Source organism: Prosopis cineraria, unplaced genomic scaffold (genome assembly GCF_029017545.1).
Source record: "Prosopis cineraria cultivar Desert tree isolate PC_DT_omini unplaced genomic scaffold, ASM2901754v1 PC14, whole genome shotgun sequence".
NCBI lineage: Eukaryota > Viridiplantae > Streptophyta > Magnoliopsida > Fabales > Fabaceae > Prosopis > Prosopis cineraria.
In genome coordinates, this window is record NW_026555345.1 from 12,148,346 (window position 1) to 12,168,230 (window position 19,885).

The 19,885-nt window shown below is 28.6% G+C and overlaps 1 protein-coding gene across 3 annotated transcripts; it reads right to left on the minus strand.

Annotated features, from left to right (window-relative positions):
• Window positions 1-1,761: 1,761 nt before the first annotated feature.
• Window positions 1,762-19,338, minus strand: LOC129292928 (protein EFFECTOR OF TRANSCRIPTION 2-like). 3 transcript variants are annotated; one of them, XM_054930636.1, is made up of 3 exons: window positions 19,144-19,331; window positions 4,042-4,407; window positions 1,762-3,404 (listed from the first exon to the last, which is right to left on the minus strand). In XM_054930636.1, exons 1-3 carry the CDS (start codon window positions 19,234-19,236, stop codon window positions 2,262-2,264), a joined length of 1,602 nt encoding a protein of 533 aa, XP_054786611.1. In that variant the 5' UTR covers window positions 19,237-19,331; the 3' UTR covers window positions 1,762-2,261. The 3 variants fall into 3 exon arrangements, with proteins under 3 accessions (XP_054786611.1, XP_054786610.1, XP_054786612.1); XM_054930635.1 differs by lacking the exon at window positions 19,144-19,331 and adding an exon at window positions 5,016-5,193; XM_054930637.1 differs by lacking the exons at window positions 1,762-3,404; window positions 4,042-4,407 and adding exons at window positions 16,087-17,532; window positions 18,132-18,500 and having other exon boundaries at window positions 19,144-19,338.
• Window positions 19,339-19,885: the final 547 nt, after the last annotated feature.

A 19,885-nucleotide genomic window follows, 5' to 3' on the forward strand; every position in this document is an offset into this window, starting at 1 on the left:
TACATGGGCTCCTGTTGAATTAAACCCTTCCCTCTTTTTTGGGGGGGACTAAAATGTGAGGGAAAAGAAAAGGTATAACAACTAACAGTATCAATAAGAGGACATTAATAACTAATGATATTATATAGACAATTAAGGTACTTAATGCAGGCTAATTAATACTTAAATAATCTTTCTTAATATAATAACTAAAAAGAACTAACAAGATTAATGTTTCTTAACTAAATGATATAGAATATAAGGATAATTAAAGTTTATGATATAGAATATGAGGATAATTAAAGTTTCACATATTTACAAATAAATTGTCATTTAAAGACTCTAAGTAACCTTTTTGTGGTTAAATGATAGACAAGCTCCTTAATTCTTTTTTGTTTTTATTTTTTTATCTATTTTTCCTAAAGGCAAAGGTAAAATCTGAAAATATATTTCAATAGATCTTACAATCTCATTTGTAAGAAATTTTGAATCATTTTCATCTCTCATCAAATTACTTAAAAATTTACATTATAGTAAAAGTAAAATTAATAACTGGAAAAATATTCTACATATTAGTCCTTGTAGTTTTTTATTTTTATTATAGCCCTTATATTTATTCCTAACTTCTTTCTTCTCAAGTATATAGATTCCTTTGAAGTATCCCCCAAGATTATCATGTAGCTTATGACCTCTCATAACAGCTTCTATAGTTATTAAGCACCAAATTTAAGATGTTATAAAAAGTGCATAAGGTATTGGGATGTGGGAATCTTGGCACAAAACAATTTCCAAATATATATATATATATATATATATAAGGGAAAATACAATAATATATCCATATATCTTGATGGTTTTATTTTTAGTTCTTTTAATTTTATTTTATTTTAAAAATATGCATAAAGACTATTATCTAACATTGACAAAGTTAATTTCACTTTTGGACCCTGGTGAAGATTTTTTTTTTCTCTTGCTTTTTATTTTTAATGAGAACTAAAAAATTTATAAAGCTTTTACATATATAGTTCATGTTATAAAATTAAACTAAACAAACAACTTAACAATTATGACTGATTTATTATATTTATTAATGATATATTGTTGTATATCAATGATAAATTTCTTGTAAATCTTCAAATTTTTAATAAAAAACTCTTGTACATGAATAATAAGCTCCTTATATATTAATATAAATTGACTATACTTTTAAATTTTCAAAAAACTGGTCCACATTTTTTAGGTACAAGATTTTTTCTAGCTAATGGGCCAATTTATACTAAATTTATTTTCATATAAACATATTTTTTCATATCAAAATAGGGATTAATTAAGTTAAGCTCATATGAATGCTCACACCCAAAAAAAAAAAAAAAAAATCCTTGAATTCCAACCCATAGTTTTTATATGCATTTTCAAAGCTATAAATACTAATATTGCAAACACATCAAACTAAAAGAATTGAGAATAATGAAATAAGATTATAAAAATTAAAAATAAACTGTAATTAATATAAAATTTTTCCAAACGTATAGAAACTTACTATTATATTTTCTCAATACAGAATTATAGATACTAAAAGATTAATTGATGTTACAGATTATAAATAACTATTTATACAGCATTTTGAAAAAATAGATTTATATGGGCATGTTTTACTTCAAATCTGAGCAAATTATATTCTATTTAGTTACAGACTTACAGTATCAATTCATAAGAATTTTTATCCAAAAAAATACATGATAGATAAGACATGCAATTTTGAAGTGACCATGACGAGCTACATAAAGAAATAATAATCATGCAATTAAACCATGATCCAATCAAAGTTAACACAAACTAGAAATTCATAACATACAAATATTACATAAATCACCAAGACACACAATTTACATATCTTACATCAAGACGCTGGTCATAAGCCAGATATAATCATATTGGCTTTCTATATAAACATTATATAATATAAAATTAACACAAACTAGAAATTCATCCCATGCACTACGCAACAAGACCATTTTTTTGCTTTCACTCCAGTATCCTAGATCTTTGAATTAGACTAATCTAGTCAGCAGCTTGTGAACATCTCTTTAGGGGGCATACCTCCTTCCAAGAATTTAATCATTGCTACATATCCAAAGTTCAAACTCGAAACCTCTAATTAAGAGGAATTAATTCCCTAGCTAGTTAATCCAAGCAACTGGTGATTTAACAGATCCTCTTTATGGAAGCCTAAGCTGCTCACAGCTAATTCTGGCATTTATTTTGTACTCGGACTATGAGCACTAGATTCTCTTCCCTTTATGCTCAAGGCACCTTTTCCTCCCTTTAACTGGTGGTCTTCTACAAGGAGAGCCATTCTTCAAAATGATTCCACATATACTGGTAATTCTCTGGTCAAGATAACTCTCAACTGTGAATTTTTTAGGAATTTTCACGTAGTCAGATTCTGATGCAACGTTTTGTAGAAATTGTGAATTTACAATTGTTGCAGATGTGTACGTAGACGCGTCGATCCTGTTCCCTTTGTGCTCATGACATCGCTTTCTCCCCCTAACTGGTGGTCTTCTACAAGGAGAGCCATTCTTCAAAATGATTCCACATATACTGGTAATTCTCTGGTCAAGAGAACTCTCAACTGTGAAATTTTTAGGAATTTTCACGTAGTCAGATTCTGATGCAACGTTTTGCAGAAACTGTGGCTTTACAATTGTTGCAGATGCGTACATAGACACGTCGATCCTCTTCCCTTTGTGTTCATGACATCTCTGTCTCCCTTCAACAGGTGGTCTTCTACAGCGAGTGCCATCATTCAAAATGATTCCACATATATTTGCAATGCTTCCATAAAAAGGATCTTCAACTGCAATTTTTTGAGGGTGTTTCACATAGCCTTCGCTCTTTTGTTGGAATTGTACACTGGGTTCAAGGCTCAGAAGATTCTCTGATTTCACTGTCCTTTTGGAAGCGGGCCCATTTATTCTCATTCCTTTGTGTTCTACACACCTCATTCTTCTTTCAGCTGGTGGTCTTCTACAAACAGAACCATCACTCAAGACCACTCCACAGAATCTTGTAGTAGTATTCTCCTCAATGATAGCAGGGACATCTTGAACTAACCTAGGATTTGATCTGCTAAATTTAAATACTCCAGGTAAGAAATTATAGTTGCCTGTGTCTATTTCGTGTAATTTGCCATCTGGCCAAGGCATACTGCTTGATTTGATTCGGATACCCACTTGCTTCTGGGTGAAAGGTTGAAGCAACTTGGTCATGCTTGAAAATGTTGGAGGACCTGAAACAACTTTATTAATCTCCTGAAGAATATCATCCGGGCGCCGGATTCCATTATTACGCGCGTTCCATGCATAATCATATCTCCAGAGAAACTGACATTCCGTTTTCCTGGCGTCTTCTACGTTTTGCATCTGGTCAACAAGCATTATCACAGAAGTGAAAAATACGAAATGTCAAACACTTGCACTTCAATATATATATATATATATATATATATCCATCTTGGCTAGAAGATAACCTAAATTTTCCACACTATCTTCCATGCCAGTAATATCTGGCCTATTCAGTATTAATGTGTAATGAGAAGGCAGATGCGTATCGGCATTTCTTAAATCATCTCTGTTGGATTTAACAAAAAACGTAATACATCACAGCAAACATAGATTTCTTTGACAGTATTTCTTCGTTAACAATCTCCATAAGATTGATAAATATATACCCCTCGTTTATCTATAAATAAAGCAGAGCTTATACCCCCAACATATGACCAGAAAAGCTGCTAAGCTGATCAATTTTACTATATCCCAAACAAATTAAACACTGACATTACAATTATTATTAAAGAGAAATGAGCATGCAGACTAATTCTGAGTTCAGCACAGGCAGAAAGCAATTTATTGACCAATGCCTTTACTGATTAACAAAATTGATATTTATGGCAAACGAGATATGTGCATCAACAAAGAAAATGTCAAGTTGAAGCCAACTTGGTTTTATAAATTACAGCATGCACATGAAAAGAAAGATGTTACTTATATTTGTACTTACAGGAGCCCATCTATAGCTAATCGCATAACCTTGTGAAAATATTTCCTCAAAAAATCCCTGCCCTTTATGGATAGAAGCAGGATTGTTGTGTGGATCAGAAGTTAAGCAGTTTTTGCTTAAATGAGCTCCAGTTCGGCCATACTGTTGGAGTCTCGTTCTCACATTGTCAGCCTTTCCAAGGTAAACCCCAACTATACGGTTAGGATGAAGCTTGTGAACGTTACGCCCTAAACCAATGGGAGACACAGCAATACCAAGCTCATAAACTCCTGGGCTCGATTCTTCTGGGAGGTTGTGAATTCTGTATCTAGCTGACCCTTCTTTCCCTCTAGAATAATCCTCCCAATCTGAAGGGCCAATGAGAATCTGAACGAAACATGTAGCATGAGCAATAAACTGAGTAAGATAGATAAGCGTCATAAAAATTAATTGGGTAACATGAGAATTAACAGCATCCTCAGTCTCAAAGGAAATTCAAATAAGAATTAGTTACCCAGTAATGTGAGTACTCCCCCCCCCCCCCCTTTTCTTTTTCTTTTTTTAACCACAATTTAGAAGAATGAAATAGGAAACACCACCAAAATCAGCAAGACAAACCACTCAATCACCCAATCAGGAAGACAATCCTCATCAGTAACAGCCAAAGTCAACCCTTCACAATCCTTCACCCAAGTTCATTCCCAGAAGCGTATTTTTGAACCCGAATTTTCTGGACCTGAACCAGGAATCTTCAAATAATAAAAGAATTTTCAGGGAAATGGAATCATATTTGCTAAAACGAATTCATTAAATGCGGATCTTGCACATACCGTAGACTTCACAATTTAAAATCCAAGAAATCCACTTTTGTACGAGGCACCACCGATTAAATTTCAAATTACGGATTTGTTGGGAAAAAATAGATAAGAAAAATCACAATTGAAATAATAAATCACACAGCAAGAAACACAAAAGCAGTTAAAGTATTTTCGGACCTTCCAATCAGAGAACTTGGAATCGTTCTTTGTTCGTTTACATTCTTCCCTCTTCAACCTGGGAACGTCTGAGGAGAAGCCTCCCGCTGCCATCACTGACTTGCACTTCTTCGCCGACAAGGATGTGACCTGTATCAACGCATTTCATTTTCAAAATAACTTCGCCTCCAAGACAAGCCCTTTGGAAATTGACAGAAAGATACCCTTAAAATATATAAAGGAAAAACAGCACCTTTATCCTTACACTTTATTTGACTTTTGGTTTAAGTCTTTGCATTTTAATTTTTATATTTCAGGTTTTAATAATTTCCTTTATCTGCAGCATTGGTTTTTAATTTTTTTTTTACCAGCTTGGTTTTTAAATTTTTAGAAAAATATTGACATGATAGAAATAGCATTAATAATGCTAAAATGTCAGTTAACAATATTAATTTTGAGCTTACATATCAAAATAATATTGGCATGAAATTATTTAATAAAAATTTAAAAAAACATATATCAGATGAAATAAAAAAATTGACCTGAATTTTTTAAATTCCATGTAGGCTCTTTTTTTTGAAAAAAAATTGCTTATTAAAAATTCCTTATCCAACTTGACACATGAGTATAAAATTAAGGGTATTAATTAACATATCAGTATTATTAATACTTTTTGTACCACATCAACATTCCTTTAAAAATATAAAAATCAACATTGCAGATGTAGGAAAATGTAGGAATCTATAACACCAAAAAATATAGAGACTTAACCAAAACCTAAGCAAAATATGGAGACTAAAAATAGTGTTTTTCCTAATATATAAATGACAATAAAATCAATATAATGTCATAATTTTTCTCAAATTTTATTTTTACATTAATAATTTTTTGTGAAATAATTAAAATACTTTTAGTTTTAAAAAATTAAATATCATTGATTACTTTAGTTTAATGAATGATTATTTTTCTTCTAATAATAACTAAAAGGAAACAATTACAACTTTTCTTTTATAAATTTTTATTAATTAAAACTCAAGTGTTATAAATATTTATGATTATTTTAATTTAAATAATAACTACTTTTTAGTTCAAGCAATTATTATTAATATTATTTTGGCAATGACCATAACAAAATAAACAATTATAAATTTTTTTATGTAAATTTTTTATCAAAAGAAAAATCATAATTTTTTGCTTTATTCTTATATTTGCCAAAAAAAAAGTAGTGGTTATTTAAAATAAAGTTGTTGTCCATATTTTCTTTTTTGGTATTAGAGTTGTTACATTTTTTTTAATTTTAAATGGGAATATGTTAGTCATTTCATCAAAAATATTAATATAAAAAAGGTCTCTAAAAATTTAAGAAGAATTATACTCCTTTAAAAAATATAAAACATTTTTAATCAAATCTCATTTCTCAATAAAGTAATTACCTACTTTCAAACTAATCTTATTTTTACATATTTATCACTATTAAACACCCTAAAATAAATATAAACTCATTCATTAGTTAGGACACTTTAAAAAAAAAAATAATTTTACTTTGAAAGACTAAAAATATCTTATATTTTTTAACATCTAACTTTTCAAAAAATACTTATATTTTTAAATGGAAGAAATATCATTTTGGAATCTTATTATCATTTTCATATTTTAAGAAAAAATTTCTCCCAATTTCCCGCTGCCTTTTCTTAATTAATCATTAAATAGTAAATACATATCCACAGTACATATATCATTTTATGAAAATATATAATGTACTCTCTAGCAAAACAAAGCAGTGGATTTTCATTCTCTAGCTAAACAAGGACTCCCTAAACACCTATTGCCTTTTTTCTTTACTATTCATCCACTACAAATTTAAATTATTCAAATTAAATTTATATTTTTAAAAATTATTAAATATAAATAATTTAATTTAATTTAATTTAATGATTCAAATCTACTGCAACTTCTCTTCTACATTACATACAAAGGAGGAAAGCCAACTCTCTTAATGCTAGATTTGCTTCTCTCCATTTCCTCCCCTCTTCATTTTCTCTTCACTTTTCATCTCAATCATTAAATTTATTTTTGAATGATTAAAATTAAATATTTTAAAAAATTATTATTATATTTATTTTTTATAAAATTTTACATTTTAATAATAACGAAATATTAAATCTTAATTATTGAAAAATGAATCTAATGATTATACTTGAGTGTCAACTTACTTGATTAGATTGGCCTATCTGCGTGTGGGGGGTAACATAGGTAGTTTATCTACCTCTCCACTTATAAAAAAAAAAAAGTACAATATAAAATTTATGAACAGATATGTTAATTTCAAACTCTCAATTATAATATAATATAATATAATTTATTATTAATTAATTTATATTTTTTTTACAAGATTTATTTTAATATACTTCTAATTCATTATCTTACGTAAATAACAATTTTATTTTATTTCAAAAATTATACGCATATTAAGTATATAAATAATAACTTATTTTTTATGAGAATGTGTTGTCTAGGTTGACTGGCCCCTACACTTGGGTTCTTTCTTTGATTAAGATAAGAGGACATTTTAAATTATGTTAAAAAAATAAACTTTCTATTAGGTTCCACTCTTCATAATTAATTAAAAAAAGAAAAGTTGCCACGCAACAAATATTTCTAGATCCATTACTTATCTTTTAAGCATCAACTTTTTTTTTTTGGGACAAAAAGCAGCAACTTTACTTCTTCTTGCCTTTTGTTTTTGGTACAAAGCATCAACTTTACTTTTTTAATGTGTTATCCATATGCATATTATAAATTAAAAAATATTTTTGCCCATGCATCACTTAAAAAATGAGACATGTACTGAAATAAATCATATACTATTTTGTAATTTGTTGTTAGCTTTGTATTTTATTTTATAATTTATTATCTTATACACACACAAAATACAAGTAACAAAATGTCGGTCTTTGTCTATTATTATTTTAAAGTAATAAATAATAGGTATAAAAAAAATAATAGGCTCCTATTATACCTATTTTTCTATGGATCTCATATTTACTACTTTTTTTTACTATAAATCTTATCCCTATCTTTTATAATGGACCTCACATTTCTTTTTTATATCTAAATATTTTGTTAAAAAATAAATAAAATATTATTTTATTGTTCATGAACAGTTAATAATGTATTTTACTTATGCTAAAATAAGATTATTTGAATAGAATATAATATAATAAAGTAAATATAATATATATATATATATATAACATATTCAAGCCGGGCAGGACTTTTAAAAAATACCTCATATTAATAGCAAGGAAGAATATAACACAAACAATTATTTTTTAAAAAAAAAACAAATGGGTCAAAGACCAAACAAATCAAGGCGCAATTACACTTGAATAAATTTAATAGTAACCAACGGGCATTTGACCAAGTAATTAGAGACTTAAATAACTTAACTTAGACTCTCAATATTTGAATCTCATGATATGCAGCAATCGAATTAATTTGAAGTACATTGATAATAAATCCAACATACCTTGATACTTCAACATATCCATCACTATCAAATCCAACCTACCTAAGATCTTGGAGCTGTATTTAAGATCATAGTCGATAATGACTAAACATTTTAAGAAAAGAATCAATTGAATTCAGAGAGGTGGCGGCGGCAATGGAAGGGAAAAGAATCAAAACTTTCTTATATCGTTGCTTGACAAATCATCAACATTTTATTTGCTACTTTTTAAAAAATAATATTGACACCTAATTCTGATTTTGCCCCAAATGTTCTCGCCACCAGGCCTTTGCCACCATTAGTTGTTATTTTGACACCTAGTGTTTCCTAATTTAAAAAAAAAGGATAAATTAGCTATTGACAAAAAAAAATCTTGTACTTAAAAAATATGGATTAAATTTTAAAAAATTTGAGAATATAGCTGATTCACATTAACATATAAAAGGTTTATTATTGATATACAAGTTTATCATTAAAAATTTAAAAATTTATAAAGGTTTATCATTGGTATATAATGAAATATTATTGACAAATATAATAAATTGATTATAATATAAAATATAATAAATGTTGGCTTGTTTACTTAATTTAATTCTACAATATGAACTATATTTGCAAAAGTTTTATTAAAAAATTATTATTAAATATTTAGTACAGTTGGAAAGAGGAAGAGGCTTTGAAGGCTGTAAGAGAGAAGTGAAGAGGTAATGATAATAAAATCACTTAAAAATATGAAGTTTACTTGCATTTGGTGAAAGGTGGCGGCAAATGAAATTAAAGGAAAATGAATTGGTAGTTACTTCCTATTGACACCTTCATTGCTTCCCATTCTTATAATCCTGCCACCTAAAAGAAATTCTTGCCCCTTAAATTGATAGCTTGACACCTAGCATTATCATGTAAATTAATCCAAACACATTGGTGATAACCACAAAAGCATTATAACATGACCAACTATGATTTGAATCTTTATTAAGAGATATATTTATATTTAATGTCTGGCTATGCTTTGAACAGGATTGCTCCCAATAATAGAATACCTATAAAAAAAAAAAGAAAAGAAAAAGAGAACCATATGGGCTCATGTTGAATTAAAGTATTAAACCCTTCCCTCTTTTTTTGGGGACCAAAAATTAGAGGGAAAAGAAAAGGTTTAGCAACTAAAATTATCAATAAGAGGAAATTAATACTATATAGACAATTAAGGTACTTAATGCAACCTAATTAATACTTAAATAATATTTCTTAATCTAATATGTAAAAATAACTAATAAGAATAATGTTTCTTAACTAAATGATATAGAATACAAGGTTAATTAAAGTTTCACATAGTTACATATAAATTGTCCTTTAAGGACCCTGAGTATCCTTTTAGGGAAAATGACAATTAAGGATTCCAAAGGATCATTAATTATAATTAAGAATCATGAATTATTGAAATTCTAATAATGAACCATAATCCTTATTTGAAATTAAAAATGTATGAGTTTTAAAACTAAAAACAAATACTACTGAAATTATTATTATGAGCTGAAATTATTGTTGTGAGTATGTTGTTGTGGGTATTACACTATATATTATAGTTTTGACAATGAAGTACAGTATGCTATTTTTATATTTGCAAATAATTAAATGTAATTTTAGTACTACATCTATTAAAAATGTAAAATATTTTTGAAGGAGTTGAATATTAAAAAATATAAAGTACTTTTAATATTTTAAAGTATAATTAATATGCTTTTTCCAATAATACCCATAATAAATAAATTATTTTATATTCATTTTAAAGTGAAACACCCTATTAAATAAAAATAAATATAAAAAGATAGTATTAATTTCAAGGCAAGTAATTACTTTATTAAGAAGTTAGATTTGGTTAAAAATATTTTATATTTTTTAACATTTAGGATTGTAGAATGAGAAGTGTGTTGCTTAGATGTTTCAACTTCCATATGTTAACTAAAATATGACTTTCATTAGCTTATTAAATAGCATGTTTTGCAGACGAATAGAAAATGCTTTTGCTTTATAATTGACATGGTGAAACAACATAAGGGAATGGGCCACCAATTGTTTGACCAACAGCATAACATAGGCCAAGAGAAATTATGTCTTTATGTTTTTAACAGCATGGAATAGTACAAGAAAAATGCAATCATGCTAATGCTTCTTCCTCTTGTATTTCTCATCAAAATTTAACGATGTCAAGCGCCATGCTATTCCTTTTCAACTTTCCAGCAATCATACACAATTCTTCTCATACTTGATAAGACTAAACATATAATCATTCAGTTAGCTGAAAGATATATTCCCTTTATTCCTATTTATATGTCCTTAAACTATATCAAGAGGAACCGAACCTAGCAGCCCAATAAAAATGAAAGAGGAAGAGGGCAAGAAGCTTGAGTTCCTAAGTGCATGACGTGGCAAGGAAGAAATTTCATTTGTGAGGGGGAAAAGGCGAGTATTTCTTTAAATAGATAAAATAAAGAAAAAACATACATGTGGGTTTATGTACTTTGTTCAAATTTTATTATAAGTTTATATACTTTTTTTAATGTTTTAAATTCTTGCACTTTTTTTGTTTTAGCATTCTAGGTGCCTCTATGAGCAATATTATAGGGACCTAAATTATTAAAAAATAAAATTAAAAGGACTTATAGTAAAACTCAAACAAAATATAGAGATTCAAAATTATATTTTTTTCTAAAATAAATATGAGCGGATGGAGAAGAAGTCAATCACATGAGAAGACATCTATAAGGAACTTGAAATTATTATCAGTTTTTTAAAAAAAAAATTGAAAAGATGGAGGAAGTTTTAAAATTTAAAAGAAAGCAATTTTTTCTAGAGCCCAAATTATAGCACCCATGTAACCCAAAATTAAGCTAGCACTTTTCTTCGAGCCATGGTTCTATGAACAATGAATATAGCTCAATGAACAGTGAAATAAGGGAGGAGCCATGATCTGCCATTTTTAAGATTTGGCTTCAATTATTTTGATATATAAGATATATTGATTTATACATTATATAGACAGATGTAGATTTCATGATATAAAAAGAAATTGAATATACAACAAAACCCATCCTTTTAACATGTTAAGTTAGAAAACAGATCTCTCTTCACCTAAATTTACTGCACATGTACTTTAGAGTCTACTACTGGCAATAAGATCCTCTTTCTTTTCGTTTTAATGGTTGCTTTCACTCTGGTGTACTAGGTCTTTGATCTAAACTAATCTAGTTAGCAGCTTGCAAGCATTTTTTTAAAAGATATACCTCCTTTTGAGAATGTAATTATCATTGCATATTTAAGGTTCAAACTTGAGACCTCTAATTAAGTTGAACTCATCTTCTAGCTAATTGATCCAAGCCACTTAGTGGTAAACAAGATCTTTTTTATGGATGACTAAGTTGTTCATTTATTTATTTTGGCATTTGTTTTGTACTTGGACTATGAGCAATAGATTCTCTTCCCTTTGTGCTCAAGGCAAAGATTGTCTTCCCTTTTTAACCACAACTCAGAAGAACAAAATAGCAAACACCGCCAAAATCAACAAGACAAACCACACAATTACACAATCAAGAAGACAATCCTTATCAGTATCAGCCACAGTCATCCCTTCACAATCCTTCACCCAAGTTCATTCCTAGAAGCGTATTTTTGAATCCTTCAACCCTTCACAATCAACGAAACATTACATCAAGACCCTGTTCATAAGTACATTAGCTTGCTATATTACTGTCACTAACCCTCGCAATGCATGGGTAGCATTGAATATGGACCATCGTTGAATTTAAAACATGCATGAGTGATTGCTAAATCCATGGCTTTGATCAATAAAATCACTCCAAAAATTATACAATATAAAATGAACATTGATTGCATAAATACTCTCTTCAATTTTTTTTATAAGTTATTTCTAACTAACTTATTAAAATCAAGATAAGTTGTTAGGATAATAAAATTGCCTTAAAAATAAATTATTTTTCAATTTTGTCTATAGTACTTTCAAATCAAGGAGATTTAATATATGGAAAATTTTTTTAAAAAAAAATTAAGATATTGCACTTCTTGTTGAAATTTGATAAAAGATAGATTGGAGACTGTACATCAAATATTACAGAAATTAAGAAAAAGTTACTTGTATAAAGGATTAAAATAATCTTTTAAAAAATAACTTAAAAAAAATTAGAGGAAGTAATTAAAAACAACATTTAGTTTGCCATGAGATGCATAAGAAGCTTATATATTATAGCTTTGACAATGAAGTATAATATGTTATTTTTATATTTGAAAATAATTAAATATAATTTTAATACTTCCTTTATTGAAAATATACTTTTTTAAAGAAATATTCATAATAAATAAATTATTTACATTTATTTTTAATTAAAATATTCTATTAAATAAAAATAAATATAAAAAAAAAAATTAATTAAAAATAAATAATTACTTTACTTAAAAATTATTTGATTAGAAATGTTTAGAACATCTTATATTTTGTAAAATGCATTTTTACACTGTTCTTTGTATGTGTAACTTCTGTGATACCTTTATACAGTGTTAAAATCCAATTGGTTCTTCATTGTTGTGGGGTCCTCATGATGTGACCAAACAATTTGGGTAGGTTGTGATTTCCGGCGATCAAGTCACGGTTTAATATTAAATTACATTTTTTCACTATTCTTTTTACAGTGTTATCCCTTTAGTACCTTTACACAATGTTTTTAACAGAATGATAAAGAATAATTTAAGTTTGATCTCGAATATTAAATTTTATAAATTTATTTCTTAATTTTATAATTATATTATAATAAATTTATAATTTATTTTTTAAATTTTAATATAATTAAAAAAAAAAAAAACTTAGTTGTAATAAAATATTATATTATTAAAATTTAAAATATAAATTATAAATTTATTATAACTTAGTTGTAAAATTAAAAGATGCACTTAAAATTTTTTTAAAATTTAATATTAAAATTTAATTTAAATTAGTTGATACTTTAAAAACTTATGTGTCACTCTCTCATGTTTGAATCCCATTGCTCGTGTCAATTTTTCTCCAATCTTCTATATTTTGAACAGTATAAATATAATATAAAAAGTCTAATTTAATATTAAAAAAATTTAATTTTAACTAATGAACCATTTATATATATTTTGAACAGTCCAGTTTTGATATTATAATTTTCTTTTGATAAATATAATATAAAAATGTTTAAAATAATTTTAAATTAATGATAGAGATCATTTAAAAAAATGAAGGGTCCAAATCACCCATTAGAGGCTGATGAGCACCATGCTCATGCAGTTCGGAACTCCAATACTTTTGGACCATACTCTTTAATTTTTCGAATTAACATTAATAAATTAGTTATTTTGAAAATTAAAGTTGCATATACGTTACATTTAAAAAGTTTTTTAAAAAAATTGTTAAAGGATAAAAGAGAAAATTTGCCCTACATTATAGGTTTAGAAAGCATCTAGGATTTCAAATTTATTTTGAAACTTTTGCACATATAATCCATGTTATAGGACCAAATCAAGTAAACAGCTCAAAATTTATTATATTTTATATTATAACTGATTTATTGTATTTGTCAATTGTTATATATTAATGATAAATTTTTTATAAATTTGTAAAATAAATTTTTTATATATCAATGTGAACTGATCGTACTTTCAATTTTTTTAAAAAATTTGATTCATATTTTTGAGTACAAGATTTTTTTTTGACCAATCAGCCAAGTTATCCATTTATTTTTAGTATAATGTTTCCTTCAACTTTAAAAATTGTGCAACATTATTCTTTTTGTTAACAAATTTAATTTTAACTATTATTGACTTAAAAAAATTATAAAAATTGACAAAAAAATGCACAGTAAAAGACTAAAAAATTACATATAAGGATAAAAAAAATACAAAAAAGGACTAAAAATTTTATTAGTGCTTTTGTTTTTGTAATTTTTGAAATCTTTTTTTATAATTTCTGATTAACTAAATGTCAAAGCTAACTTTTGTTGACAACAAGGATAAAATTGTATCATTTTTAAAAATTAAAATGAATAATATACTAAAAATAAATTTAGGATTCTAAATGGTTATTTGTTCTTTTACCCTTTTTAAAATATAATTAAATTTTGGAGTTATTTATAGTTTTCAATTTTTAATATATACATATATAATAAAATTTAGAATTTAGGATAAAATATGCTATCGAGTTCTTAAAATGCAAATATTTACTGCATTTTAGATACAATTACTATTATTTTTAAAATTTTCAAATTAATATTTATTAAATATTTTATTTTATTTTTAGTTTTGCCAGTCTATTTGATTTAAGAAAAATGAGGGGGGGATTTAATGACTTTGATTTTTAAAAAATATAGAAGTGAGATTAAAAGTTTGTAATTTATTTTTCTTATTCTTTCATTTTGGATCTTCTTTCTATTAAAATTTATGATTCTAATTTTTTATTTTTAAAAATTTAATTAATTAGAATCTTATTTCTTTTCATTCTTCCCAAACTAAATAGAGGATTAAATTTCCCATGCCATGAACGGGTCTAAAATCTAGTCTTGTAGAATGAGAAGTGTGCTGCTTAGATGTTCCAACTCACATGTGTTAGCTAAAATATGACTTTTATTAGCTTATTAAATAGCATGTTTTGCAGACGGGTAGAAAATGCTTTTGCTTTATAATTGACATGGCGAAACAACACAAGGGAATGGGCCACCAATTGTTTGACCAGCAGCATAACATTGGTTAAGAGAAATTATGTCTTTATGTTTTTAACAGCATGGAATGGTAGAAGAAAAATGCAATCATGCTAATGCTTCTTTCCCTTGTATTTCTCATCAAAATTTATCGATGTCAAGTGCCATGTGCTATTCTTTTTCAACTTTCCAGCAATCATATCCAATTCTTCTCATGCTTGATAAGACTAAAAATCATTTAGCTAATTAAAAGATATATTCCCTCTATCCGTATTTTTATGTCATTGAACTATATCAAGAGGAACTTAGCAGCCCAATGAAAACGAAAGAGGAAGAGGGCGAGAAGCTTGAGTTCCTAAGTGCACATCATGGCAAGAAAGAAATTTCATTCGTGTGAGAGGAGAGAGGCAAGGATTCCTTTAAATAGATAAAATAAAAGAAAAACATACCTCTGAGTCCCTGTTTTTTATTCAAATTTTGTTATAAGTCTCTCTACTTTTATTTTTTAATATTTTTAATCCCTTTATGAATAGTGTTATAGGAATCTAGAACACTGAAAAAAAACAAAAGTATAAAGATTTATAACAAAACTCGAGTAAAGTACAAAGATATAAGATTATGCTTTCCCTAAAATAAATACGAGTGGATGGAGGAGAGATCAATCACATGAAAGACATCTATATGGAACTCAAAATTATTATCAGTTTAAAAAAAAATTGAAAAGATGGAGGAAGTTTTGAAATTTAAAAGAAGAAAGGAGTTTTTTCTGGAGCCAAAATTACAGCATGCATGTAACCCAAAATTAAGCCAACACTTTTCTTTGAGCCATGGCTCCATGAACAATGAATATAGCTCGATGAACAGTGAAACAAGTGAGGAGCCATGATCTGCCATTTTTCAGATTTGGCTTCAATTATTTTGATATATAAGATATATTGATTTACATCATACATATAGACATAGATTTCATGGTATAAAAACAAATTGAATATACAACAAAACCCATCCTTTTAACATGTTAAGTTGAAAAACAGATCTCTCCTCACCAGAATTCACTGCACATATACTTCAAAGTCTACTGATGGTAACACAATCTTTTTTTTTTGGTTGCTTTTGCTCCAATATCCTAGGTCTTTGATCTAGACTAATCTGGTTAGCAGCTCACAGGTATCTCTTTGGATGGCATACCTCCTTTTGAAAATGTAATCACTATTGTATATTCAAGGCTCAAACTCAAGACCTCTAATTAAGTTGGATTAATCCCCTAGTTAGTTGATCCAAGCACCCAGTGGTTAATAAGATATCTTTTTATGGAAGTCTAATCTGCTCGCTAGCTTATTTTGGCATTTATTTTGCACTTGGACTATGAGCAATAGATTCTCTTCCCTTTGTGCTCAAGGCACCTTTTCCTCCCTTTAACTGGTGGTCTTCTGCAAGGAGAGCCATCCTTCAAAATGATTCCACATATACCGGTAATTCTCTTGTCAAGAGAACTCTCAACTGCGATTTTTTCAGGATTTTTCACATCATCAGATTCTGATACAACATTTTGCAGAAATTGTGAATTTACAATTATTGCTGATTTATACATAGACACGTGGATCCTCTTCCCTTTGTGCTCATGACATCTCTTTCTCCCTCTAGCAGGTGGTCTTCTACAACAAGTGCCATCATTCAAAATGATTCCACACATAATAGCGATGTTTCCATCAAGAGGATCCTCAACTGCAATTATTGGAGGGTCTTTCACATCATGTTCTTCACCATAGCCTTCGCTCTTTTGTTGGAATTGTACATTGGGTTCAAGGCTCAGAAGATTCTCTGATTTCACTGTCCTTTTAGAAGTGGCCCCATTTATTCTCATTCCTTTGTGCTCTACACACCTCATTCTTCTTTCAGCTGGCGGTTTTCTACAAATAGAACCATCACTCAAGACCACTCCACAGAATCTTGTCGTAGTATTCTCCTCAATGATAGCAGGGACATCTTGAACTAACCTAGGATTTGATCTGCTAAATTTAAATACTCGAGATAAGAAATTATTGTTGCCTCTGTCTATTTCTTGTAATTCGCCATCTGGCAAAGGCATACTGCTTGATTTGATTCGGATACCCACTCGCTTCTGAGTGAAAGGTTGAAGAAACCTGGTCATGTTTGAAAATGTTGTCGGACCTAAAGCAACTTTATTGATCTTCTGAAGAATATCATCTGGGCGCCGGGTTCCATTATTACACGTGTTCCATGCATAATCAAATACACAGAGCAACTGACTTTCCGTTTTCCTGGCATCTTCTTTGTTTTGCATCTGGTCAACAAGAATTATCACAGAAGTGAAAAATACAAAATGTTAAACACATGGTCAGCAGATAACCTAAATTTCCATAGTATTCTCCATGCCAGTAATATTTGGTCTATTCAGCATTAATGTGTATTATGAAGGCACATGCATATCTACATTTCTTAAATCATCTTTGCTGGATTTGACAAAAAATGTAATACATCACAGCAAACATAGATTTCTTTGACATTATTTTTTCATTAATATTTTCCATAAGACTGATAAATATTGGGGGGGGGGGGTTCATCTATAAATAAAACAGAGCTTTTAAGTACAACCCTAAAATACAGCCAGAAAAGCTGCTAAGCTGATTACTATATCCAAAACAAACTTAAACACTGACATTACAACTATTATTAAAGAGAAATGAGCATGCAGATTAATTCTAAGTTCAACACAGGCAGAAAGCAATTTACTGACCAATGCCTTTACTGATTAACAAAATTGATATTTATGGAAAATGAGGTATGTGCATCAACAAAGAAAATGTCAAGTTGAAGCCAACTTGGTTTTATAAATTACAGCATGCACATGAAAAGAAAGATGTCACTGATATTTGCACTTACAGGAGCCCATCTATAGATAATTGCATAGCCTTCTGAAAATATTTCCTCAAAAAATCCCTGCCCTTTATGGATAGAAGCAGGATTGTTGTCATCTGGATCAGAAGTAAAGCAGGTATTGCTCAAATGAGCTCCGGTTCGGCCATACTGTTGGAGTCTTGTTCTCACATTGTCAGCCTTTCCAAGGTAAGCCACAACTATACGGTTAGGATGAAGCTTGTAAACGTTACGCCCTAAACCAATGCGAGACACAGCAATACCAAGCTCATAAACTCCTGGGCTCGATTTTTCTGGGAGGTTGTGAATTCTGTATCTAGCCGACCCTTCTTTCCCTCTAGAATAATCCTCCCAATCTGAAGGCCCAATGAGAATCTGAACGAAACATGTAGCATGAGCAATAAACCAAGAAAAAAAATTGCTTAGTTAATGAGAGAATTAACAGCATCCTCAGTCTCAACAGGAAATCAAATGAGAATTAGTTACCCTGTAATGCAAGAACTTTATTTTTGTCACAATTCAGAAGAACGAAATAGCCAAACACGACCAAAATCAACAAGACAAACCACTCAATCATCCAACCAGGAAGACAATCCTTATCAGTAACCGCCAAAGTCAACCCATCAGTAACCGCCAAAGTCAACCCTTCATAATCAGATTCTATAAATTTTTCCGAGACAAAAGCCATCACAGACACTTCAATAAAGCATATCCTTTACCCAAGTTCATTCCCAGAAGCGTATTTTTGAATCCGATTTTTCTCAATCTGAACCAGGAATCTTCAAATAATAAAAGAAGTCTCGGGAAATGGGAATCATATTTACTAGAACGAATTCATTAAATGCGGTTCTTGCATATACCGCAGAATTCGCAATTTAAAATCCAAGAATTCCACTTTTATACGAGCTACCACCGATTAAATTTCAAATTACTGATTTTTTGGGATAAATAGATAAGAAAATCATAATTGAATAAATCACACAGCAAGAAACACAAAAGGAGTAAAGTATTTTGGAACCTTCCAATCAGAGAAGTTGGAATCGTGCTTTGTTCGTTTGCATTCTTCCCTCTTCAACCTGGGAACGACTGAGGAGAAACCTCCGGCTACCATCACTGACTTGCGCTTCGTCGCCGTCGATGATATGACCGTTGCTCACGCATTTCATTGTTTAGATAACTCCCTCTACATGATACTATGCCTTTTCTTAATTAACCATTAAAAAGGGAATGAAAGGGCAAGACACAATAAAAATTTAATTTAAAGGCTCTGCGCATCATGCATGGGACATTAACCCCATATTTAAATTAAAGGGGATGAAAGGGTAGTTACAAAATAAAAATTTTAATGAATTTTTTTTAGGATAAATGATATAAAATTTTAAGAGAAGAAAGATGTAGGGGTAAAGAAGTAAAAAAATTAATTTAAAAATTTCAACATGATATTCTTAAATTTTTAAATCAGACTCATTAAAATCCTTTTCATTCCCGTCAAGCTAAACAATCTATAAAAACTAATAGTAGAAGTTAAATATTGAGAAAATGTTGTCCTTATAATTTTATAAAAATAATAATATTTAGACAATATGTGAAGATGTTTTCGTTGATGATAATTTTATAAAACAAAAAAGTGATAGTTTCTAAAGGTATGAAATAAAATTATATAACTAATTCACAAAAAACTTATAAAACTTAATTAGCATATTTTATTCCAAAATTTACAAAAAAATATATTATAGTTCAAAATTTAGTACTCACTTATA

What these genes read in the sequence shown, in the direction of transcription:
- LOC129292928 (XM_054930636.1), bottom strand. Translation starts at nt 19,236, where the DNA reads ATGGTAGCCGGAGGTTTCTCCTCAGTCGTTCCCAGGTTGAAGAGGGAA. An exon ending in CCAACTTCTCTGATTGGAAG is followed by an intron (nt 4,408 to 19,143) that starts GTTCCAAAATAC and finishes TGTTTCGTTCAG; the next exon opens with ATTCTCATTGGCCCTTCAGA. An exon ending in TTAGCTATAGATGGGCTCCT is followed by an intron (nt 3,405 to 4,041) that starts GTAAGTACAAAT and finishes CTTGTTGACCAG; the next exon opens with ATGCAAAACGTAGAAGACGC.